The 23,806-nt window shown below is 43.2% G+C and overlaps 1 protein-coding gene across 3 annotated transcripts in view; it reads left to right on the top strand.

Moving 5' to 3' along the window:
* EYA3 (EYA transcriptional coactivator and phosphatase 3) overlaps positions 1 to 23,806 on the top strand; it is a 52,076-nt gene that overhangs the window by 24,953 nt on the left and 3,317 nt on the right. For 2 of the 3 annotated variants that reach the window (XR_004427193.1, XM_033158039.1), the window contains exons 3-16: positions 160 to 203; positions 2,129 to 2,208; positions 4,432 to 4,498; positions 6,132 to 6,274; positions 9,819 to 9,956; positions 13,735 to 13,820; positions 14,036 to 14,219; positions 15,359 to 15,498; positions 16,737 to 16,820; positions 18,178 to 18,267; positions 18,574 to 18,632; positions 19,346 to 19,503; positions 20,697 to 20,811; positions 22,759 to 22,880. Coding sequence is in view for 2 of the 3 variants with exons in the window: in XM_033158039.1 (XP_033013930.1) it covers positions 160 to 203; positions 2,129 to 2,208; positions 4,432 to 4,498; positions 6,132 to 6,274; positions 9,819 to 9,956; positions 13,735 to 13,820; positions 14,036 to 14,219; positions 15,359 to 15,498; positions 16,737 to 16,820; positions 18,178 to 18,267; positions 18,574 to 18,632; positions 19,346 to 19,503; positions 20,697 to 20,811; positions 22,759 to 22,880 (1,510 nt within the window). In the remaining variant the exon portion in view is untranslated. The remainder of the gene's footprint in view (positions 1 to 159; positions 204 to 2,128; positions 2,209 to 4,431; positions 4,499 to 6,131; positions 6,275 to 9,818; positions 9,957 to 13,734; positions 13,821 to 14,035; positions 14,220 to 15,358; positions 15,499 to 16,736; positions 16,821 to 18,177; positions 18,268 to 18,573; positions 18,633 to 19,345; positions 19,504 to 20,696; positions 20,812 to 22,758; positions 22,881 to 23,806) is intronic. The other variant, XM_033158040.1, reaches the window with a different exon arrangement.

Here is a 23,806-nt window from a genome sequence, read left to right as displayed (position 1 = left end):
GTTCCCCGTAATGTCTGAGCCAAACCTTTGTGACTCGTATTTAGGCAAACATAAATATATTGATTTACTACCAGCAGCATGCAGCCCTTTCTTTGTAGTATTATTGTTGTATTAATGACATGGCTAACCTGATATCACTGAATATCTTTCTCTTTGCAGATGAAAAAAGCCAAGATGCAGGAATCAGGCGAACAGCTGTTAAGGTGTGTAATTCTTGAATTTGTTTTTGAACTGCACTTGTCATATTTCTGTGAGGTTTTTGTATATTTTGTTTAAAAGAAAGAGCTATTACTCTGTTTATATTTTTCTTTGTACTTAGTTTTAGTGTCTGTTGGACATTACAAATCTTGCTTGACTGATCTTTACAACAACCCTGTTAAGTAGGTCGCTGTTATTAACATTTCACAGATGGTGATCAGGAACTTTAAAAAGAGCCTCCCCCCCAGGCTTTCATGAAGTAAGGATTGGAGCTAAATCCAGAGAGGGGGGAAGTCCCATTGAGTACAGTGCCCCAGTTCAAGAAAAAGCCTAGTTGGTTATTATGAGAATATGAATCTCTGAGCCTCAGGCTAGTGCACCCCACCCCCTTTCCTCTTTGCATGAAAGAGGAAGAGATTGCAAGGAAGTGCAGTTTTCTATTTTATTTGAGTACGGGAGGCAGGTTTGTAAAAATCAGATTATTGCACCATGGTTTGATCTCAGTTTGCATCCTAACAATAGTTTGCACAAACCACAGTTTCCCATATTATGAAATGGAAAACTGTGGTTTGTTCCAAACTGTAGGAAGTTTTCAGTCTCTGCCCACACAGGGGGAGGGAAGAGGGAGCCATGAACACTTTAGGCTTGCAATTGCTCATTCTCATAACAATAAATAATGTTTTTCAGATAGCTTCTGTGTAACTGTTTGGAGGATTCCACTGCGTGTTATATCCCGCATGCTTTTTGTGTGTAATGTTGCATTCTAGAAAATTATTGAAAGCATTACTTTACTTAGCAGCTGGGAAACCCCCAAATTAAACATTATTGAGTGCAAATAACACTTCTAACAACACACAAGAACATAGAAAGTAGTCTTTTACCAAGTCAGATCATTGGTTCATCTAGCTTAGTATTGTCTACATTGCCTGGCAATGGCACCCCAGCACTTCAGGCATCAAAGCCAGGAGTTTGTGCATGCCAAGCAGTTGCTCTATTACTGTGACCCTTCCCATCTCTAAATTGGAGTTTTTATAGTTATTTCAGTAATTTTAGCTAAGGGAAAACTTAATATGTGTACCCTCTCACTAGGAAAACATACTTGCTACAATTAAGCTTCATACACAAATTTCAGCTGTGGGCAAATGATTACTAGATCCCAGTTAAATCACATGTTCTCATAGAATCGTATAGAAGGGACCCCAAGGGTCATCTAATCTAATCCATGCAATGCAGAAATCTCAACTAAAGCATCCGTGATAGATGGCCATCCAACCTCTGCTTAAAAACTTCCAAGGAAGGAGAGTCCACAACCTACTAAATATTCCATAAATGTTTGTTTAGGAATAAAACCATTGCTGTACATTGTGCTAATAAAAATTTATCATCTAAAGCACCTCGTGTCTATTAAGCACTGTGCACAGATTTTAAAAAAAACAAGGTCTAAAAGACACAACACAAAATGGATGGGTGGAGGGTAGCTGTGGGGACAGGAGAGGAAGAAGTTCCATTGCATACACAGAACTGCAGCATTAAACATGGCTCTCTGTCTTGAATTGGGATAAGGAATATTTAACTTAACAACGGTTTCAATTGTGAAAACTGGGAATGGAATGAAGAACATGGAGAGGGACTTTCCTGCGCCCCATAACACGTACCCCCCGTCTTTCTAGATGGTATGAGGTCCTCCGGCATGGTGTGGGATGGGCCATGTGGGACCATCAGAGGAGAAATGTTACCCAAAATTGGGTGGAGGCACCTTGTGCAAATGGAGCTCCATTTGTGCAAGGCACCACACTCAGTTTGCAATTATTCATCCCTTCTGGTTTGTCTTCTTAACTGTGCTTAGACCTGACCTGATGTTGAAATTGAGCCAGTGCTTCTGTACTGCAGAGATAAGCAACAGCTCCTGCTTCTGTATTGATCCTTTCAGGCAAGTGAACAGCACAGACGATAGTGATCAGAAACCTGAATCCTCGAGCCTTGGTTCAAACCTGTCCATGTCCAATGAAAGTAAGTGGCTTCTTTATCTTTATAGTTGAGTGAAGAACTGGGTAGGTTTGTGTGCCTGAATTGTACATACAAGTCCTTAGAATTCTGAGGAGAACACACACACACACACACACACACACACACCCCAGAAAAATGCAAGGCTTCCTGAATCAATGAGCCATTAAGCTATTCCTTTGAACTTGCCTGTCAGTGAAACTAAATGGGGAAGGGAATGCTCTACCTCTCTCTGTCTTAGAAACATAGGGTGCTGCCTTATATTGAGTCAGATCATTTGGCTCAATATTGTCTATGCTGACAATATACTGAATATTGTCTAGGCTACTCTAAGATTTCAGGGATTGAACCTGGGACCTTCTGCAGGCAGAGCAGATGCTCTACCACTGAGCTACAGCCCCTTCCCCTTAATTTTATTTTCTCTGTTCTGTAACCACAAAGGAACTAGGTGGGAATGGTATTAGCCCCATTGCCTCATGCACTTGGGGTTGTAAAAGCATCTGGCTGTAGGTCTCCTAGGTCTGTCAAAGGCTAAATTCAGGCACAATACTAATCATGGTTTGTAAAGCCAAGGTTTGGCATAACGTTGGCACCCACCCCTTCTTTACAAACCATTGTTCGTGTGGGGCTGCTGGGCCAGAATATCAAGAGGCTGCTGCAACAGGAGAGAACTTATGATGCTAATATTGAAAATGAAAGCCATGAGCTGCTAACTCTGTTTTTTTTAAAAAGGGCTGTCTTCCACAGTATTCTCTCAAATCTCTCTGCTCCTTTAATTGTTTGACTGGGTCATTCTGGTCACAGTCAATACATTGTCAGGTGAAGCATACCAAAACTTCCTTTTGCTCTCTCCTGCTGGTTCAGCCATAGCAGGCATTTGGTCCTAACCTGGGTATCTAACCAAGAGACTACTGCTCATAGCTTAAAGGCAATGGTGGGAAGGGCTGTAGCTGAGTGGTAAAGCACATGTTTTCAGGTTCAGTCCTTGGTTTCTCCAGGTTAGGGCTGAGAAAGAATCCTGCCAGAAACTCTACAGAGCTACAGTCAGTCAGTGGTGATAATATTGAGCTTGATGGGCTATAGTCTGACTTTAGAACAAGGCAGCTTCCTATGGGACACAACTAATTGTAGTAAACTCATCCAAACTTTAGGTAACCTATAGGGAAGGATCTTGTCCTGGGCACACCATCCCCATAGCAAGTATAGTTGCAAACTGGTAGCTTGGGAAGAAGGTGCTGAGTTTCAGATACTATCGCTGAAGTGCTATGCGATCACACTAGCCAGATTCTTCTCTCCCTAACATAGGAAAAGAGCCATAGGACTCTAAGGCTACATACACACCAAGAATTCTGGGAACTGTAGATTGTAATGCTGAGAATTGCAGCTCTGTGCTGGATAAACCACAGTTCCCAGGATTCTTGGGGGCGAGATGTGCTTTGAATGTATGGTGTATACTCAGCCCAAAGAAGGAAAAGGGTGTATAGTAGCATATTGAAGACTTCTAATTATACAAAGCAGTTATACAAGTAATTTCTAGGACTTACCCCTACCGCCTGCTGACTTGCCTGCTTATAGATAAGCACTGTGTAATATAGGAGGAGGGTATTCTTGGAGGAATATACAGTTACTTCTGTAAGTGCAGCATGCAGAACACGTGGAACTAACCATACAGCTGTCCTTGAATACCCTCCTCTGGCATAAAGCTTGGGCAAAGTAGCTCATTTTAGTGAGCTGCTACACACATTCTCACAGCTAGAATTAGCTCTTGCTGTGATTCCTTCTTTTCTATGTAATGCTTCTCTGTTGGCCTAGTTCAGAGAATCATTTAAACCAGGAGTGGAGACCCTTTGGCCATGTATCTGTTGCTCGACTACAAGACCCATCATCTCTGACCATTAGCCATGCTGACTGGGTCTGAGGGGAGTTGAGTCCAACAGCATCTGGTGGGCCCAGATGCCTTCTAAGCCATGCCTTGCATGATTGTGAATGAGTCACAGCAAGGCTCAAGGTCTAGCATTGCTCCCCTCGTCTCCTTATTCCCTCATGAGAGAAGAGGGTGAAAACTCCCACTTCCTAACTCCAACTTCCATGTATTACTTACACTGGAATGCATGTCTTCTAAATACAACGGTGAACATTACAGCTTTGTGATGTTTGCGGTGATATGTTCAAAATGATTGTTTTCTTAAATAATTTACATGTACTTATTGATCTCTATATATTTTCCAGTTATGCCATGCACTGATTACATCTCAAGGTCATCAAATGAATATACCTCACAGATGTATTCTGCAAAGTAAGTTGAATAGTTTGACTCAATTGATGGTTTGTTTCTCCATAGTGTTCAATAGGGTTCCACTTTCACAACAGATACTACTACCTCAGTAGGTGAAGGGATGTGGTCCCAGTTTTCATCTTAAGACATTTTACGTTGACAACACAGTGTTCACTCTCAGATCGGTAGCAACATTGCCCATAGCTAAAGAATACTTTAAATGGCAGGAGAGACAATCTCCTTGCAATGAAAAGGATTGTGTGCTCACATAGGGAATGGGGAGCAATCAGCCATGGGCATGACTTCTTGAAGGCCTGCCCTACCCTTTCCCCCCTCCTTGGAAGAGTTGACCTTAAAAAATGCACACCATACAGTTCTTCTTCCCCTTTCAGAAATACCTGTTAAATTGTGAGGGCGATTGCATTGCACCTAGAAATATATTTTCCTCCATTGCCTGTTGTGTACACCTTCTGTGCGACAGAAGTGCATGTAGCACTCTGGAGATCACATGCTCCTGTCTTTTAGAGGGTGTATACACCCCAGAAGCCTGAACGTGAGCAATAGACAGAGGAGGCCATGAATTTCACAAGACCCCCATGTCCCAAGACGTCAATCGCAATCAACTCGGGGACTGCAGACTGATTTTTGTCGATAGCAGGCTGAGAAAGGAAATCCTTTCTCTGCAGCTGGATGCAGCAGCAGCAGCTGCTGCTTCTGCCAGTCTCGTATAAGCCTGAGCTGCTCCTCCTCCTCCAGCTGAGCCTCCTTCCAAAGCTGGCTTGCCTTCCTTCCTTGCTGCCCCCTTTGCATTGCCTGTGTGTTCGACAAACTGGGGGGGGGGGGGGAGGTGGGGAACAAAAAGCTCCTTGCCTGCTCACCCGCTAGTTCAAAAGCAAAGAAATAAATAAGAAAGGAGCCCCCCCTCCACAAACAGCGAGGGAGGCAAAGAACAAAACACATGGGGGAAAGCCCCCTTAGCGCTCCATAAGTTTGAGCGAGGGAAAGGCTTTAACACGCAACAGTAGGGGAAAGAGAGGTGGAGTAAGGGCTTGGGGATGCTGACACGAAGTCAGCTGTGATTTAAAGCAACAGTAGGGGAAAGGTGGAGGTGGAGTGAGTGAGTGAGGATGCTGTGTGTGTGTGAGAGAGAGAGTGAGAGTGAGAGAGAGAGAGAGAGAGAGAGAGAGAGAGAAGCCCTGTGTGCTCTGACTGAAATAAAGATCTGTTTGTTTGTTTGTTCAATGACTTCGGAGGGTGGTAGATCACTGCCAGTTTTTGATATTGAATTACAGATCACAACCTCCTCAATGTTGGACGTGCCTGTCATAAGAGATGAGCATTGTCTCCTGAGTTCCCTGGCTGTGACAAGGTTGCTTTGAAGCGAGGAGCAGTTTCCTCTCTCTCTCCCCAAAGGAGCAAGTGTGCAGCCTGTGGCAGCCTTGTGCTACCAGGAGGAAGCCAGGAAGGGGAGGCAATTCCATGTACCCCAGACAGACTCTCTCTTTCTGCTGTAATACTACCTATAGGGAGTATATGTTGAGGGACAGGTTGAGCTTGGGAGTGGGAAACTCTTCACTCCCTTCCTTACCCAACCCTATTGCCTAGTTGCTTATTAACATTCCTTAATGGCAATATTTTTCTTTTCTTTAACCAGGCCATATGCACATATTCTTTCTGTACCTGTATCGGAAACGATGGCCTCTTATTCTGGTCAGACTCAGTACCAAGCACTGCAGCAGTCGCAGACATACGCTGTTTATCCTCAGACAACCCAAGCCTATGGACTACCTCCTTTTGGTAAGCCAGAGTTCTTACAGTAAAAGGTGTTTTGTGAAACTATGTATGTAAATTACTATTTTCCTTCATAAGAACCTAAGAAAAGCCCTGCTGTGGATCAGGCCAAAGGCCCATCTAGTCCAGCCTCCTCCTTCTCACAATGTCCAACGAGATGCCAGGGGAAACTCACAAGCAGGACCCGAGTGCAACAGCAATTCTTCTTACATATATAATGCAAGAAGCCACACACGTTTCTGGAATGGCTGACACATGAGTCTTACATAAGAAACTGTACTTGCTTCGTTGCCTGAATTATTGAATGTGAAAGCATCATGCATTTTCTAAAGCTATTTGGCATTCTTAATTTTGGGTGTGGGTGTGTTAACCCTAGTGTACTAACTGTTTAGCATAATGGATTACCAAGCTGCTCACAGAGAGTTTTCTAGTAATTTGATGGCAATATTTAAAAATTTCTTTGGTGAAATTCACCTGGGCACTATCTGTCCTGTTACTGTTGTGATAGTACCACCCAGCCTTCTGTCCAACTGATGCAGGAGGTCTTTGGCATGGTTTTGGAGAACCCTGGGAATATTGTCCTGGGTGACTTCAACATGCATGCTAAAGCTGCTCTCAGTGGTCTGGCTCAAGACTTCATGACCTCAATGTCAACCATGGAGCTGTCTCAAGATGTCTTCAACCTGGTACATAGTGAAGGGTATACCCTCAGTTTGGGTTTTGCCCTTGGTGGCAGGTTTGGTGGCCTGGAAATAAGGTGGATGGGCGGTTCCATGACACTTTTTAATGAAGTTTAGGCTAATTGTACCAGTTTCCCCCCACAGGAGTGGAGAACCAATTAAGATGGTCCAACCCCAGATACTTATGGATTCTGATGGAGTTCTTGATACTCCTTTCTCGATGCTGGTGATCCTTCCCAGGCTCTCACTTTGCAGTGGAATGGCATTGATATGATTGCTGCTGAGTGCAGTCTCTGGTGCTGCAGAATGCGTTTGGCCTCCTGGTATACTGGAGAGCTGCTTGTTAAGAAACAAGCCAGATGACATCTGGAGTGTGGGTTGTGGTGAAAGCAGCGAAGATGTAAAAGTGTACTTTGCTGCCTTCATGTTATCCTCAAGTAAGCATCCAGTGGAGCTCTTCAGGGTGGTCCATTGGCTGTGGATATTTATAACTTTAGGCAGAGCCCAGAACCCTTGGGAGACCCACTGTGATGAGCACTTTGAGGTCAAAGTCACCCACCTCCATAGTTAGTTTGATGCCATGGTTGTCACAGCTCCAAGTCAGGTTTCTAATGTTCCATCAAGCCTTGTTTTGCGGGATCATTTTCAGTTTTTGCAGCCCAGTGACATGAAAGTTTATGCCCAGCCACATTCTTCCTCAAACCTTCATGGCTGATTAAAGCTAGCCAGTGTGAAAGGGCATAACTGGATGGGGCCAGGGTGTGGTGAATTGAACTTTGCATAAAGAGGTGATGCCTGCCAGCTTGAAGGAGGAAGTGGTGCAGCCTCTCTTGAAAAAAACAACAGATTATTTAACAACTCCTACTGCTTAGTCTTAAATACCTTCTTTTGGGGCACAGTACTAAAGAAAGTAAGGCAGATAGGGCTTGTCAACCTAGGAAGGTAGCCCATCTAGGAGAAGGAAAACTCTGATCCTAAACCTCTGCTGCCTTGCGGGATATATTCAAGAGAAGTTAAGGCCAAGGAGTAAACCCTGCGCAAATCCAGAGTAGAGTCCCTAAGGCAGTTGGATGTTTCCTTGTATGCCTTCTTCCATCATCTCCTGCAGCCAAGCTGCTTTCCTTGGGACCACCTCAGTGAGACCAAGAGGGGGTCTTGTAGTCTGGACAGCCCAGGACCTCCATACACGCTGCTCAGGCTTGCAACCCGGGGATGTCACTTTGGTGCTAACACAGCAGTTTGACCTCACCCTCAGAGGCACACTCTGAGACAGAAAGACATGACAATAGAATTCAGGCATTCTTGGAGGTTATGAATTATCTAAACCCCTTCCAGTCTGGGTTCAGATCTGGCTTTAGGAGTGAATCAGGATGGGTGGCCTTTATCAGAAAAAGGATGAGAAGTGTCCCTGCTGTTTCTGCCCAATCTCTCATCAGCTTTTGATACCATCAAGCTTGGGTATTGGGACATTGTTCTGCATTTCTAACCTTATTTCCAGAAGTCATTATTGGATGTGTGTTTCTTGGGCCCCTGGCCTTTGAGCTATGGGATGCTGTGGAGCATTATGGTATCTCCGGTGCTATTTTAAATCTATATTAAGGTGTTGGGAGTGGTCATTAGCAGTGAGGTGTCATCAGTATGCTGATGGTAGCCAACTCTATTTCTCTGTGACATCAGGAGTGGTTATGAAAGCCATGAACCAGTGTCTGGATGCAGTGTTAGGCTTGATCAGGACTAATAAGCTCAGTTTGAATCCTGGCAAGGTGGAAGCTCTGTGAGGGAGCAGTTCCTGGGTCCAGGAAGTTAGTCAGTTGCTTGCCCTGGATGAGGTTGCACTCTCCCTCAAGGGCAGGTACATACTCTGGGGGTACTTTTAGATCAAGCTCTGTCACTGGAGGTGCAGGTTTCTCTGGTAGCTAGGAGTGCCTTTTACCAGCTTCGTAAATTAGGCCTCAGAAATCCTCGCAGATTCCCTGGGATGTTGGTCATTGTTATCTGGCTTATTGTCACATGTGATCATGGCCAGTGGCTCTCCAGGATCTCTCCAGAGAAAGATCTTTCCCATTAACTGCTACTTGATCTGTTTAATGCCAGGGATTATACCTGGGATCTTCTCTGTGCAAAGCACATACTGACCTGTGGTCTTCCTCTCTACCCAACACACCTGATAAGGTCTGACAAATGAAGAGTTACCTCGAATCTGGGTCATTTTAAACGTAGTTGACAATAGATAAAAATTATAGATGAGCACAGTAGCAGAGAGTCGGGTCTAGCTGCTCTTGTACGTGACGAGAGGATAGTTTGAGCAAAATAAATACCTTTTTTCAAATTGATTTCATCAAGTGTGTGTGCTGTTCTCTTGTGCTTATCTCTCATGTATATTCTTGGTAATTGATCTTAAATGCATCATGCAGTAATTATCATTGAACGTGTCAGTGAAATATTCCTGTGGATAGTGTGCCACAGAAACAGTTCAGAACGGAAACAAATGCTGGTAACATTATCCTCCACACAACCAGCTCCCTGTAGTGCTGTGCAGGAATTGAAAGGGTGACAATCAGCTCCTTAGCATCAGTCCAGTAAGAGTTTCATTAGAAACGCCAACACATTTCCCCCCCCCTGCAAAGGCTTGGAAATTAACCTTACCACACCTCTTCTCCCTCTTTTAATTTTGGCTAGCTTTTCTCCCCGTCTTCTTCCTCTTTGCTGTTTTCTCTAGGCTTGTGCCTCAAAATTTGCACATTAACCACCTTCCATATTTAGGTGATGGGTTTTGTCACTTGTACTCGGAGGCAAAAAGAATCTTGGTGGGAAGCCTGGCTTGACCACCACCAATTTTGTTTGTAACTGGTGCAATTTATCTGATTCAGGTGCACTGTGGCCAGGTATGAAACCTGAGAGTGGTTTAATTCAGACTCCATCTCCAAGTCAGCACAGTGTTCTTACCTGCACTACAGGGTTAACCACAAGCCAATCCAGCCCAGCACATTATTCTTATCCTATTCAAGGTAAAGGTCAGCATGGTTTTTTATCTACGTACCTCTTCCCTGTAACCCGGTCTAGAAACCGTGAAGAGGCCAGCACGTTTTTGTCTTTGTTTTGTGCATGCTTCTCTGTGCTTTGTGAGTCATTGTTCCCTCCCTCCCTCCCACCTTGCCATTAGCCTTCCTTTTTCACTGATTTGCCGAGATCCGCTGTCTGTAAAAGAATTTCCCTGTGCCGTGCTTCTGAAACTCTCACAGAGGCAGGAGGGTGACTGTTCGGGAAAGGGAGGAATGGGTTACAGAAATCAAATGCATGCCACTGTTCAGCATGTCTGCTGTGTTCGTTTCCCAATATCACTGGGCTTAAGCTACCAGAATGCATAGGGGCCTATTTGTACCCCGCCTGTTGATCAAATGGTCTCTGTGGCAGATTGCAACAATTAAGAAAGGAAATAGCTATTCAACAGCTCTTGTTCTTCTAGCTAGTGACAGAGATCAACGTGTCCTTTCTCCCCACACTGCTGCAGTCCTGGTCAACTGGCAGTTAGAGTACTTTTTGACAGGGAAGAATCTTCCTACAAGCTGCTTATTTTGTGGCCAATGGATGCATATGCTCTCCAGTTCCCTCCTTCATGGTCTGATTTGCAGTAACTATAGTATCTTGTTGCCTCTGAATTAAACAGACTGTCGCTACTTCTGCAAACCACGGTTTACCTCTCAACTAGAATTGGAAACTCTGTTCCAACCATGGTTTGCAGGCCATCTGTTTCATGTTGGCATTTAGCTTATCCAGTTTGGATGTAACAACAAATTCTGGTTGTTGTGAATCAGGAAGCAAGCCAGGGATTCAGAGTGCACAAAGGGAGGAGGAAGAAGAGTATATCTGGGCCCAAAGCCCATTCATGCTGTATCTGGCTGACTCAAGTTAATCCATTTGCTGCTTCCTCAGATTATGGTGGGAATACAGTGGTGCCCCGCTAGACGAATGCCTCGCTAGATGAAAAACTCACTAGACGAAGGCATTCGTCTAGTGGAAGGCTGCCCCGCAAGACGAAATTGTCTATGGGGCTGCCTCGCAAGACGGAAAATTTTTTTTTCGTCTAGCGAAAACCGCGGTTTGCATTGCCGCTTCGCTAGACGAAAAAAACCGCTAGACGAAAAGATTTGCAGAACTAATTATTTTCATCTAGCGGGGCACCACTGTATGGTTAACGCTCATTTCACTTACAGATGATTAGCTCCCCATGTTGTTAGAGCTGCTAAACACAACTGTTTTAACTGTTACACATGCAGCAGGTGACCTGTTCCCATCCACATTTGCATGTGATGGCTTATGCTCCACCCCAATACTGACCTTGTTCGCATGTCACAATATTCCGTATTACCATGAACTCATCAATTTGGGTTTGCTTTGCTCCTCCCTGCAAATGTTTGGTGGAAACAAACAATGATCCCTAGCTTAGTATTTATATAAGTTCAGACTGGGAATCATGGTTTGTTGCACTCCAAACAGTTCAATTAGAATATAAATTAGCCACCTCCTTCTTCTTCAGCTGGAAGAGGGCTGCTGGTCTCAAGCTACTTACCGTAAGCTAAGAGCCAGTGAACATGTTAACGTTAGTTACATCTCTGTTCTTTTATGTATAGGGTATTTCCCCCCCACACAGTATGGGGCCCCTGATCCAGATCAGCACCGTAGCATGGAGTGGGAGAGGAATTTATTTTTTTAACTCTTTGCCTTTATATAGTCCTGGTCTGGATTTGGAGGGGTGGGGGTGGGAGGAGCAGGTCCCACACCTGCAGTTTGTATAAGAAAAAGTGCTCCCATTCTACTAAATGGGAGTTTTTCTTTCCACTGCAAATTGCAGGCACAGGGCTCCCCCACACCTGTTTGGACTAGGCCCCTCACACTGGCCATTTGTGTGCAAAAAGCCTGCATTTAAACTAATGTAAAATGTAGTTTGACCCTAACCAGATTTTATATAAATGAGCAGAATCATGCTGCCTCTCTACAATTGATTTTGAATTAACGCTTCGTTTTGTAGCACATTCAAGTAGGTGTAATAACCTCTGTTTTGTACTCGAAAACATCTAGTATTCACCCAACTGGCCTTGTGTGAATCCTCATATTCCACAGGGTTTTTGTTGGGTTCATTAAAAAAAAAACCAGCAGTGAAGAGTGCGATCTTAATGTTCTGGTTACCAGTATGCAGCTGTCTCCAAAACAAGAAACCAAACCTCGACTCTGGCACATTGTGTGTACTATGGGTACATGAATTTCAAAAACTCACTTTTGGTATCACTGAGCAGACCTTGGAAGAAATGCAGACCCAACCGCTTGCCCATAAGATGGAAATGCAGACTGCTGGGATAGATTTGGTGTTTTTCATCCAGATCTTATGTCCTTGTGACGCATAGAGGGCTTATTGATCAAAAACAAGCTGTGAACAATGTCACATAAGCAAGATGAGGCAGCTGGTAGATCTGGACTGATAACAACAGCATGCTGTCACCCCTAAGTGCACCTTTCTTTTTCTTTTCTTTTTGTCAGTTGCATTAAGAATTGTAAGCTGCAATACAGCAGCACTGGGGGGAAAACTAGCTTTGAGAGCTTTCTGCTTATCACACAGACAGTCTACTATAAAACAAGAGGCACACAAGCTGGAAGGAGCTCCCAGAAGGATTTCAAATGCTAATGTAGCTGATTTCCTAGAATTAAGTAATTTTCTATTGCCTTTGATGAAGTAGGTCATTCACTCTGGGGGATTAAATTGTTTGCTTCAACTCCATTAAGAGCATCTCTATATGGCTGCTGCTCAGCTGTGGCATGTGACAGAGCCCCCTCTCACATCCAGCTCATGGCCAGTTTGTTTAATATGGAAATTCTCTTGCAAAGGGACAATTCTTCAGCACAACACCCAGGCTTAAATACGGCATAGAGTGAGGCATGCGTAAACCCCTTGATTTCAGTCAGCTTCACCATGCCTAATGATGTGTTGGCCTTAGTTTTTAAGAAGATCAACAAATTATTATTATTATTATTATTATTATTATTATTATTATTATTTCTAGCCAGGAAGCTGCTCTATGATACTTCTTCCCACTCCCCGCCCCTTTCCTTTTTTCTTTTCCAGCTGACACTTAACATTCTCTGACTATTGAGTGTTCTCAGTCCTCCTTCGGCTGTTTCTGGTTTTGCTTCTTTTTAATAAAGACTTGTGTTTCTGTAAACCTCTGAGTTCCCTGGAGCACACTGATATCACTTGCATGTTCTTCAGTAGCCTTACTTTGGCTCCAATCCTATTGGCAATCACCATAGTTCTCTATAGTGATGAAGATGATGATTGATTAGGTTGGATCCAGACAGTGTTATTCACACTTGGGACCACTTGAAACCAATATGTTGGTTAATTTTTCACACTGTTTTTCCTTAAAGGTAAATGCAGATAACTTAGTCTGTTGTTAGTAATATTGTGCAGTTGAAGTTATAGTTTCCTGGCTTTTATGTATGGAAGGAACAATCTTTTTCATGTAGGTTTTTTTTAAAATAAAACAACAACAACTATCTGGCAGACTCTAAAAGCATTGTTTCCAGAACTGAGGACACTTCCATCCTGTTTAGCAAAAGGATATCTTTGGGGCAGCATTGTTGCTCAGTCTTTGCAAACTCCACCTTTGATTAAGGAAAGCACAGTTGACGCTAAGAATGCCAGCACTGCAGTTTCCCTGCTCCAATGCCATTTGGCTTCGCTGCTTGCACTTCTAACAGATTGACACATAGCCATCTGTTTGATTTTTACAGCTTCAAGTACCAACGCCAACTCAGTTTCCACCACCTCACCTGCTGTCAATATTTCAGCATCAGCAGTAGCCAGCATCTCTCAACAGGTATGGCTTCCTCCCATAGAAATAAGCCTGCATCAGACTTATTTTACTCCATGCTTTTTGTTTTTGAACGGTAGAAAGCTTTTATTATTTTTCAGACTGTATGCTTGAATGCTAACAGTGCAATAGTAAGCCATGTTTACTTGGAAGTAGGACACCACTGCGTTCAATAAGACTTACTTTGTTTTGTTGTCCCTTTCCCTCTTATTTTTGAACAGGAGTATCCTACATATACAATTCTTGGCCAAAGTCAATACCAGCCATATTACTCAAGTTCAAGCTTTGGAGTTGTAGCACCAGCAGACAGCAGCACAGAGAGTCCCACCTTAGCAACAACCACGTATCCTTCTGAAAAACCAAATGCCATGGTGCCTACTCAGACGGCGCAGAGACATTCCTCTGGTAATATGATTGGAAAAGGATAACGATTTCAGAATGCCCCTATGTGTTCATGCTGCTTGTATGGAAATGCTTATGTGTGTGCATATTGGGGTGAAGGAATGGGGGACTCACCTATACAATAAGCTGTGTCTTAGTGCACCTTGGTCTGGTTAATGCACTTTGCTTTTATCCCTGGGAAATTATTTTTTTGCTATTCTACTGATTGCCTTCTACCCCAACCCTCAGTCCCAAAAGGTCTCAACTTCCACTTTATTTTTTAATTATTTGCACATCACACCTTTTTCCCAAGGTATACAAGGTGGCATATGTATTCTTCATACAACTGTAGAATTGTAGAGATGGAAAGGACCCCAAGGGTCATCTAGTCCAACCCCCTGCAGTGCATGTAGTCCAGATTCCTGCTTCACACAGTGGTCAGCCAGGCGTCCATGGAAAGCCCATAAGCAGAGCATCATAAGGGTAAATCACTATTCTGCTTGCAGAACCCAGGAACTGGTAATTCAGAGGCATGCAGCCTCTGATTCTGGGGGTAGCATATAGACATCATGACTTGTAGGCATTGGTCACCTTCTCCTCCACAAATTCGTCTAATCCCCTTTTAAAGCCATCCAAGTGAGTGGCCGGTCGCACATCTTACACCAGTGAATTCCATCAAGTAGCCAATGAATTGCCATCCAGATGTGCCAGAGACACACGGAATTGCTCCCTAATAAAGGGGGACCCAGAGTGTGAATTAAATCTTACGCTAAAGGCCTACACAGATTGAAACCCAGATACTTGAAGGAATACCTATCTCAACTCAACCTGCCTGAACACTTAGGCCACCTTCAAAGACCCTCTTCTATCTGGTTTCTCCACCATTTGAAACATGGCGGGTGGGGAGAGACTCACATTTGGGATACTGGTCTGGTGCCTACTGTGAGTTTTTAAAACTCATTGATGTTTCGTATCACTTACAAATGTTTCTCACTCCCAGGTGTGTTATACTGCTGCCTCCTTTGTTGTTTTGGGTGCCATGTTTATTACTCTGCATTTTGTTCTATTCTTTGTGTTACACCAGCTGCTGTAGAAATGCAATGTATTGAGGGTTGGTATATTGAGGCATAAAATAACGAGTCTGTGCTGTCCCTTATTTCCAGGAGACCCATCTACAAGTCCATCATTGCTGAGAGCGACAGCTAGTAAGGATGTAGAGGAGCAGTCCAGGAAAAACGTGACTGGGAAAAACAGAGGGAAGAGGAAAGCAGACGCTTCTTCACCACAGGACAATGAGCTTGAAGTTAGTGTCCAGCTATTATCACACACATTTTTCTCTCTCTCTCTCTCTCTCCCCTCAAAGCTTTAACAGTGTGTTTGGTATTGTAGATCAGGTCAGACTTCTGTGTTTCTAGTCCATAGACCATTGCAAAGCAAAGTTTAACAATATAAAAGTAAGACAGGATAGGTTAGTTGGACACAACTAAACTACGACATAAACAAACTTAGAATGCTGAAATTCCTTGGCAAATCACACCTTTCCCCTTTAAAAAGAAGTGATTCCTACTCTAACAAATATTGAAATGGGTAAAAGGAAATAAAATAGAAGTTGTACAAATGTAAATGGAAGTATGTAAAACTAAATTACTGCCAATACAAAATGTGTGGTTTAATCTTGTCTGCTTAGTAAGTAACTTATAGACTCATCCCACTTCAAAATTGTAGCACTAGAAGGACTTGGAAGTCATCTGTGGTGATGAAAGAAACCTCCCAGTAATGGTACTCTGCTGACCTAGCAAAGGCAGAGGGAAGGCGTCTACTTTTTAGCCAATTGAAATGTGGCATTCTGCCTGCCAATCAGAGGAGCTGATGTTGCCCACACGTTACCTTCTGCAACCGAAAAGAGCTTTGTAACTTGGTCACACCCCAGCTCACAGTGGTTTACTGTGGTAGGCCTCAGCCTCTGACTTCAAGCCCCAGAGTCTTTGACAGTGTCTCTTAATAAACATATTTATACATTCATGATGCAGTGTCATCGATCATCATTCCTGCACAGAAGACACAAAACCCTCTAGGGACATAAGAAAAGCCCTGCTAGTTCCAAATACTGTTCTCTCAAAGGCCAACCATTTGTCCCCAAGCAGGACATGAGCACAATAGCCCTCTCCAACAAGTCTTCCCCAGCTACTGGTATTCAGAGCCATGCTATATCTGAAACTGAATGTAATACATAGCCATCGCAACTAGTAGCCTTATTTTGTCCAATCCCATTTTAAAGGTGTCCAAGTTGGTAGCAAATATTTTACCTTGTGGCAAGTAAGTCCATAGTGTATGTGTTGTGTGTAGGACTTCCTTTTGACTGCTGAATCTCCTATTGTAGAGCTTCATTGGGTGATCTTCCCTTGGCAACATTTAAGATTCTTTCAAAAGCAGACTTAATCTATGGTGTCCTCTTTAAGCTTCTAAAATGGAGGTGGGGGGACTTTCTAGGCAGTTGACCAAAAGCAAACTAACCTCTACTGTTTGTCCTTTCTTCTTCAGCGAGTGTTCCTATGGGACTTGGATGAGACCATCATAATATTTCATTCTCTTCTAACAGGATCATATGCCCAGAAATACGGGAAGGTAACTAGTGTTTTTGCTTTTACTGCAAAACTTCTGAATTGTTTGATCTTTGCTCTGAGCTAATAAATACTAATTGCAAATCTAGTAAGTGTGCACTCTAGTAGCAGTGAATCAGGGATAGTGTTCAGAAGGAAATACGAGAAACTTTTTATCTGTCCGTTACAGAGATGGGATGCCCTTAGATCATGGGTAGGCAAACTAAGGCCCGGGGGCCAGATCCGGCCCAATCGCCTTCTAAATCTGGCCCGCGGATGGTACGGGAATTAGTGTGTTTTTAAATGAGTAGAATTTGTGCTTTTATTTAAAATGCATCTCTGGGTTAGTTGCGGGGCATAGGAATTCGTTCTTTTTTTTCCAAAATAGAGTCTGGCCCCCCACAAGGTCTGAGGGACAATGGACTGCTGAAAAAGTTTGCTGACCCATTCCTTAGATCCACACTCTCATTCTCTCTCCTTTTTGGTTTCCTTGCTTCAGACCTGGCCTTACTCCTAGGTAAGCCTATGGCTGCAGTCCCATAGACCTGGGAGTAAGTCCCATTGAACTCGCTGGGATTTACTTCTGACATGCATAAGAGTGCACTGTAGTGTATCTGTCATTGAGTGACAGCTCTACATACAAGGTGTGACTGAAGAGTTTGGTGAATGGTCGCAGAAATCAGAAAGCAAATAATATTCAAATTTACACACCTTACAGGCCTTCAAAGTAGGTCCCCTCTGATACAATGCACCATTGACAACGTTCGTAGAACTGTTGGAAACTTCTGGAGAAGTCCTCTTTTCGTACTGCTTTCAGTTCCCTTGTCACAGCGGCTTGGACGTGTGAAATGTTGGGAAATCTGCACCATTTCAGTGCAGATTTCAGTTTTGGAAAAAGAAAGAAATCCGGTGGGGCCAGATTGGGAGAATATGGAGGGTGGGACAACTCAGTAATCTCAGTAACGATTTCACACTGAATATGCAATTCTTCTACCATCATTTGGATGGACAAACGCTGATCCCGCATCAATAACTCACGAACTCTGTTGACATTTGCTTCCGTTCTGCTTGTCGATGGTCTGCCAGATCAAGCATCATCTTCGATGGCTTGCCACCCTTCATGAAAACACTTAAACCACTCATACACTGTCTTTTGAGTTACAGCTTCATCTCCGTACACAATTGTGAGCATTTTGTGGGTTTCCGGTGCCAATTGTATGTTCGAATATTTCTCGCTGTCCAATTTCTGTGACCATTCACCGAACTTTCCGGTCACACCTTGTAGAATGAGCTTCATGTTCTAAAATATCCCATTTTACTTTAATGCAGTTTAATACTGGCCTCTTCCTCTTTTCCATTCTCTTTTCCATTCTAACTTCTAGGATCCAACTCTAGTGATTAGCTCTGGTTTGACCATGGAAGAAATGATTTTTGAAGTTGCCGACACACACTTATTTTTCAATGACTTAGAGGTATGTGTTCTCTTCCAAATTCCAGTTTTAATGCATGAACTTTCCAAAGGTTATTGGACTACAGTCCCTATCATCTCTTGCTGCTAGCTATTCTGGCTAGGGCTGCTGGGAGTTGGAATCTAGCAACATTAGGAGAGTGGCAAGTTCCCTATTGACGGGGCAGACAATAACTGGGCTGGATGGACACATAGTCTGACTTAGAATCACAGAATTGTAGAGTTGGAAGGGACCCCAAGGACCATCTAGTCCAACCCCCTGCAACTTGGTGTAGGGGAGCTTCCTAAACTTAATTTTCTCTCATTGCAGGAGTGTGACCAAGTTCACGTGGAAGATGTTGCATCAGATGACAATGGGCAAGATTTAAGGTGATACATTGGTATTGGTTGCTTCCAATGTCTAAAATGTGGCAACAAAAAGGACCCCTTACAGTGTTTTTATGGGACTTTCAAACAGGTGACGTTTTGTCCACCCTACCTAGGAAGCAGTCACAATGACTTCCTGCCCTCCCTTCCTCCTCCTCCACCTGCAACCTGAGATTTTTTTAAAACTGGAGGCACCAAGTATTAGAACTGGAACTGCATGCATAACATCTGCTCTACCACTGAGCTGCTGTCTCTCCTTTATAGACCTCTCGAATAGGGGCATTTCTGAAAGCAGCTCAAGAAACAATACTTGCTAACAGGGATTCCAGGGTAACTTGTCCATGAAGAACCCCACATTTCCCCCAGCTATCGGGACTTAAGATTCAAGAGGAAACTGAGTCCAATATATTTATTTTTATTTTATTTTATTTATTAAATTTGTATACCGCCCTGTGCCTGTAGATCTCAGGGTAGACCTGCCCTGATCTAGTGATAATGATAAGGCCTCCAGTGATCAGGCCCTCAGTACACAAAGTCTAATTAGAACTGGTATTCAGGTTTCTGAGCAGCAGATGAGCAGGGAATGGAGCTGAGTATTTTCATGTGCAGGGAGATTTGCTGTGGGTTATGCAAGAGGACTTGAATCATCCATCCAACAATGATGCAGGTAGAAGTTGCCAGTAGGTGTAATACAAATACAACATTTTCTGTCTCAGCAACTACAATTTTTCCACGGATGGCTTCAGTGGCTCAGGAAGTAACGCCAATCATGGTTCAGCGGGAGTCCAGGGTGGAGTGGATTGGATGAGGAAGCTGGCTTTCCGCTATAGGAAGGTGCGCGAGGTCTATGACAAATACAAAAGCAACGTAGTAGGTGAGTGTGAGCAGCATCCATGTTCCTGCTGCAGCCTGAGGGTACAGGCACTAGGCTGACATTATTAAGCTCTTCTGTGTTGGAGAGGTGGGGCTACAATCAGCCAACCAACCCTGAAAATTGTAGTAACTGGCTTGGTTCACATGTAATGCTTAGGGAGGGTTTAGTGTTATGAGGACAAGTTGCACTGAGCCTGGGACTTGCATCCCACTACTCCAGGGCTTCTGTTTTTGATTAACCACCGTTTAGTATGTCATCCAAACACCAAACTCTGATTAATTTTATCCATGGTTTGCTAAACTGATCTGGCCCTTTAAAATATGGTTTGAAGTAGGCTTCTTTCAACAAACAATAGTGAAAATTAACCTCAGTTTGTCAAGTTTGGACAACATAGGAAGCTGTGGTTAATCTAAAACATCAGGGAAAGATTCCAGACTTCTTGTAGTCATGCACATGGGGGCCCGAGGTTTGCAGCAGCTCATCCTCATAATGCTAAACTGCAGCTTAGCATTTTGTCCAAACTGAATAAACTGGATTGTCTTAAAAGTTTGACATCTGAATTATCTGGAATTGAAAGACATATTGAAGGCAAAAGAGACAGCTAATCCATGTCTGTGAAATCCCCCGTTTTATAAAATAAGTACCTATTCCCACATTGGTGAAATGCCTGAAGAGGGCTTTTCTTAAAACAGATTACTCAGAGATCTTTCACCTTTTTGCAATAGGTCATTTATCACTGTATTTTAGCATAAATGTATCTGTGAGAGGCCAGTTCAAAAACAATTTCCGTTAATGGAGAGCAAGATTGTTTTTGTGCATTGTGGAATGTTTTATATGTAACCATTTGCAAACCATCTTGAGCGCAGAAAAGCAACCTATAAATTCTAAAATGAATAAATGTTGGGGTTGAAAATGTTTCACTTGACGTTTTCATAATGTCATTTCTGTACTGAAACACTTCCAAATGAAGTGAATCCAGAAATCACAAAGTTGGGCCCTTGCTCTGATTGCACCAATAACATAGGGTTGTATCCAATGTGAGTCATACTCAGATTTGTTTAAATTAATGGCTAACTTAGGTCCATTAATTTCAGTGGGTTTTCTCTGAGCAGAACTTAGTTTGCATACAACCTGTTACTTGATGCACTTATGTTTCTGCTTTCTGACAAATATAATTTGTGTGCATTCTGCAGCCCTTCTCAGCCCAGAAAAGAAGGAGGCTTTGCAGAGATTAAGGGAAGACATAGAAATGTTAACAGATTCCTGGTTGGGAACAGCGTTAAAGTCCCTGCTGCTCATCCAGTCAAGGTATGGAGATATGTGTCTGCTCTGCCAGCTGCCATATTTACAGCTCAAATGCAGTGTGGTGCTATGCATTTTTTACAGTGATGTACAGTGTTTCAGTGCAGATCCTTGTGCCTTGGTACCCAAACACACGGCTGCATTGCCTTTCATCCAATCAAAGACTTAAAGGCCAGGGGAGGTGGGCAAGAGAAATGGGATAATTTGCATCTCATTAAAACGTACAGGAATTATGCATTTGTCAGGTTAGATTATTTTTTTATTGATTGTAAGTACATGCTACATGCACACAATATTATATTACATGCAGAAGCAGCTCACTGGGTAGAGCAGCGTCGCTACACTTGCTTCTTGGTGTGTGGGTCATTATTGCTTACACAGGAGGAGAGGGGTGAGGTGGGGGGTGATTAGCACAGTGCAAAAGCACCAGCAGGAGTACTGGATTGGCTCTGCCAGTGCATATGCACTGCTGCCCCCACCCAGCAAGCTGCTTTCCATTATGTGTTTAATAATGTAATCTGCCGATACCTTTTGCCAGTTGCCCCGTCATCAGAAGCGAAGGAGGGCAATTTCAGTGCCTTGCTTATGTCATCTTCTTCTTCTTTGGCAATCACTCATAGCCGAGTAAGATTGTCTTCCAAAAATGGTTTTAACAATGAGTCCGTACGTGACTGTGGAGGCCAATTCTGACTTCCACAGTGGGGACATAGGTTTCCGGGCGGGACTTGATCACGGTGAGGGTTTGCCAAGCATGCCTTCCTCTTAGCACGTTTCTCCCTTGCATCCTGAGTTTGAGCGTCTTCAAAGCCCATGACACCTTTGGTAAAGGCTGTTCTCCAACTGGAGTGCTCACAGGCCAGTGTTTCCCAGTTGTCAGTGTTTATACTACTTTTTCAGATTTGCCATGAGAGAGTCTTTAAACCTCTTTTGTTGACCACCAGCATTACACTTTCCATTTTTAAGTTTGGAATAGAGCAGTTGCTTTGGGAGACGATAATCAGGCACCCGCACAACATGACCAGTTCAACGAAGTTGATGTTGAAGAATCATTGCTTCAACACTGGTGATCTTTGCTTCTTCCAGTACACTGGTATTAGTTTGACTGCTTATGTAGGTCCCTTCCCAAGGAGGCTCAGCTGCTGTCTTCTTTTGTTACCCTTCAAGTGCCCAGTAAAGCCTGTGTGTTGTTCAGCCAGGCACTTTTTAGATATACTGTTTGATTGCGATTGAACTCTGCATTCTGTTCTTCTGCTGTATTTTGAATGTGTTCACTTTTTATTGAATTTTTATGTGGCACTACGCTGAAATCAAGTGAAACAGACTGGTATATAAAAAATTAAAAGAAATACACCACACACACATGCACACAAACACATATATTTAGATTTAGCTAGATAGAGAGACGCACATATAGATATACCCAGTGCTTTTTTTCTGGAAAAATAGGTGCCAGTACTCACCTATAAAGTTGCTACAGTAAGCACTACACTTTTTAACAACAAAAGAGGTACTGCATACCCCTAAGTACCACCTGAAAAAAGCACTGGATATACCCATCTAGATATTAAACATGATTTTATCTCTGCATTTTTATGTGCTTAATTTACTTGTTTTGAATGGATCTGTAGTGCATTATCAGGCAAACTCTTTGCAATTAATTTGCTGCTTCACAATATCACCATTTGAATAACTGAAAGCCAAGACCACCCTTAACACTGAACCATTGCAAATGTCAGCCCCAGAGAGCAAGGGTCACTTGAAATATGGATGAGAGGTACAAAGAATAACAAATACTGTAATGCATAAAAGGGGAAGATCCAGTCTTGAGTTTCATGTCATTTCTTGTTCCTTCCATTAGTGCTTGCAAATACGAGGCCGGCAGCATCCCACCTTTTTTTCAACTTTGTATAAGCAAGCTCCTCTCCCTGACCCATTTCTCTTGCCACCTTCTAGAAAGAATTGTGTGAATGTTCTGATAACGACTACTCAGCTGGTGCCGGCTCTGGCCAAAGTTCTGCTGTATGGATTAGGTGACGTGTTCCCAATTGAAAATATTTATAGCGCAACAAAAATAGGTAGGTGGTGACATCAAATTCCAACTATCTTGGGCAGTTGTCTTGGGTGGCGGTAGGGATTCGGCCCTTTTGTACAACCTGGGTTTGTACAACCTCCCCTGGAAAGAGGGGGAGACTTCAGTGCATCAAAGCAACCCCTACAGCGCATGTTCCACTTTCTGCATGACTCCTTAAAAGACCTGTGTTGGCTCAAAGCCTTTTGGAGCAAAGTTGTGCTCTCAGATGCTGTTGCAGTCTCTATAGTGGGTGGATAAACTGGGCTTTAGTATTCCTATCAGCTACATAATTTTATTTATTACTGTTTATTTCTTAAACGAGTTTGCTAAGTGTCTTACAATGTTGATCAATTTGTGAAGGTCATTAGTAGTAGTAGTAGTAGTAGTTTTGGCATTTTTATCCTGCCCTTCCACCAAACAGGGCTTCCAGAATGGCTTACAATAATCGGTGAGAAGACGGCCCCTGCCCCAGTTCACTAAGAGACACAATGCAAAAAGAAAAAGAACTGGGAGGGAATTGGAAAGAAAGAAAGCTCAGGCATTCTAAATTACAGAGATCTTGTAGTGAACAGCAGGAATGGAAACAATTTGGAGAAGAGCCAAAGGTTGCTGAGCCTTTCAGCAAACTACACAAAGTATCACAGTGGTGATAATAATATGACACTAAACCAAACCAAACTACCACAAACTGGCTAATAAATGTAAAAGGGAATTTACTAGAATAATAATACAGTAATATTATTCTAGTAAATTCCCTTTTACATTTATTAGCCAGTTTGTGGTGGTTTGGTTCGGTTTAGAGCCTTTCAACAAAGCTATTGGAGAGGCCCTGCAGGCAAGGTTCAGAGTTCAAGGGAAGAGCGAGCCCTGCCATGGTGCTGGGGCCCAGACAGCTGCCCACAGGTACCACATACTGACGCCATCCCCACT

The sequence above is a fragment of the Lacerta agilis genome, chromosome 8 (genome assembly GCF_009819535.1).
Source record: "Lacerta agilis isolate rLacAgi1 chromosome 8, rLacAgi1.pri, whole genome shotgun sequence".
NCBI lineage: Eukaryota > Metazoa > Chordata > Lepidosauria > Squamata > Lacertidae > Lacerta > Lacerta agilis.
The sequence above is the reverse complement of the archived record's forward strand: the minus strand, read 5'-3'. Positions and strand labels throughout refer to the sequence as shown.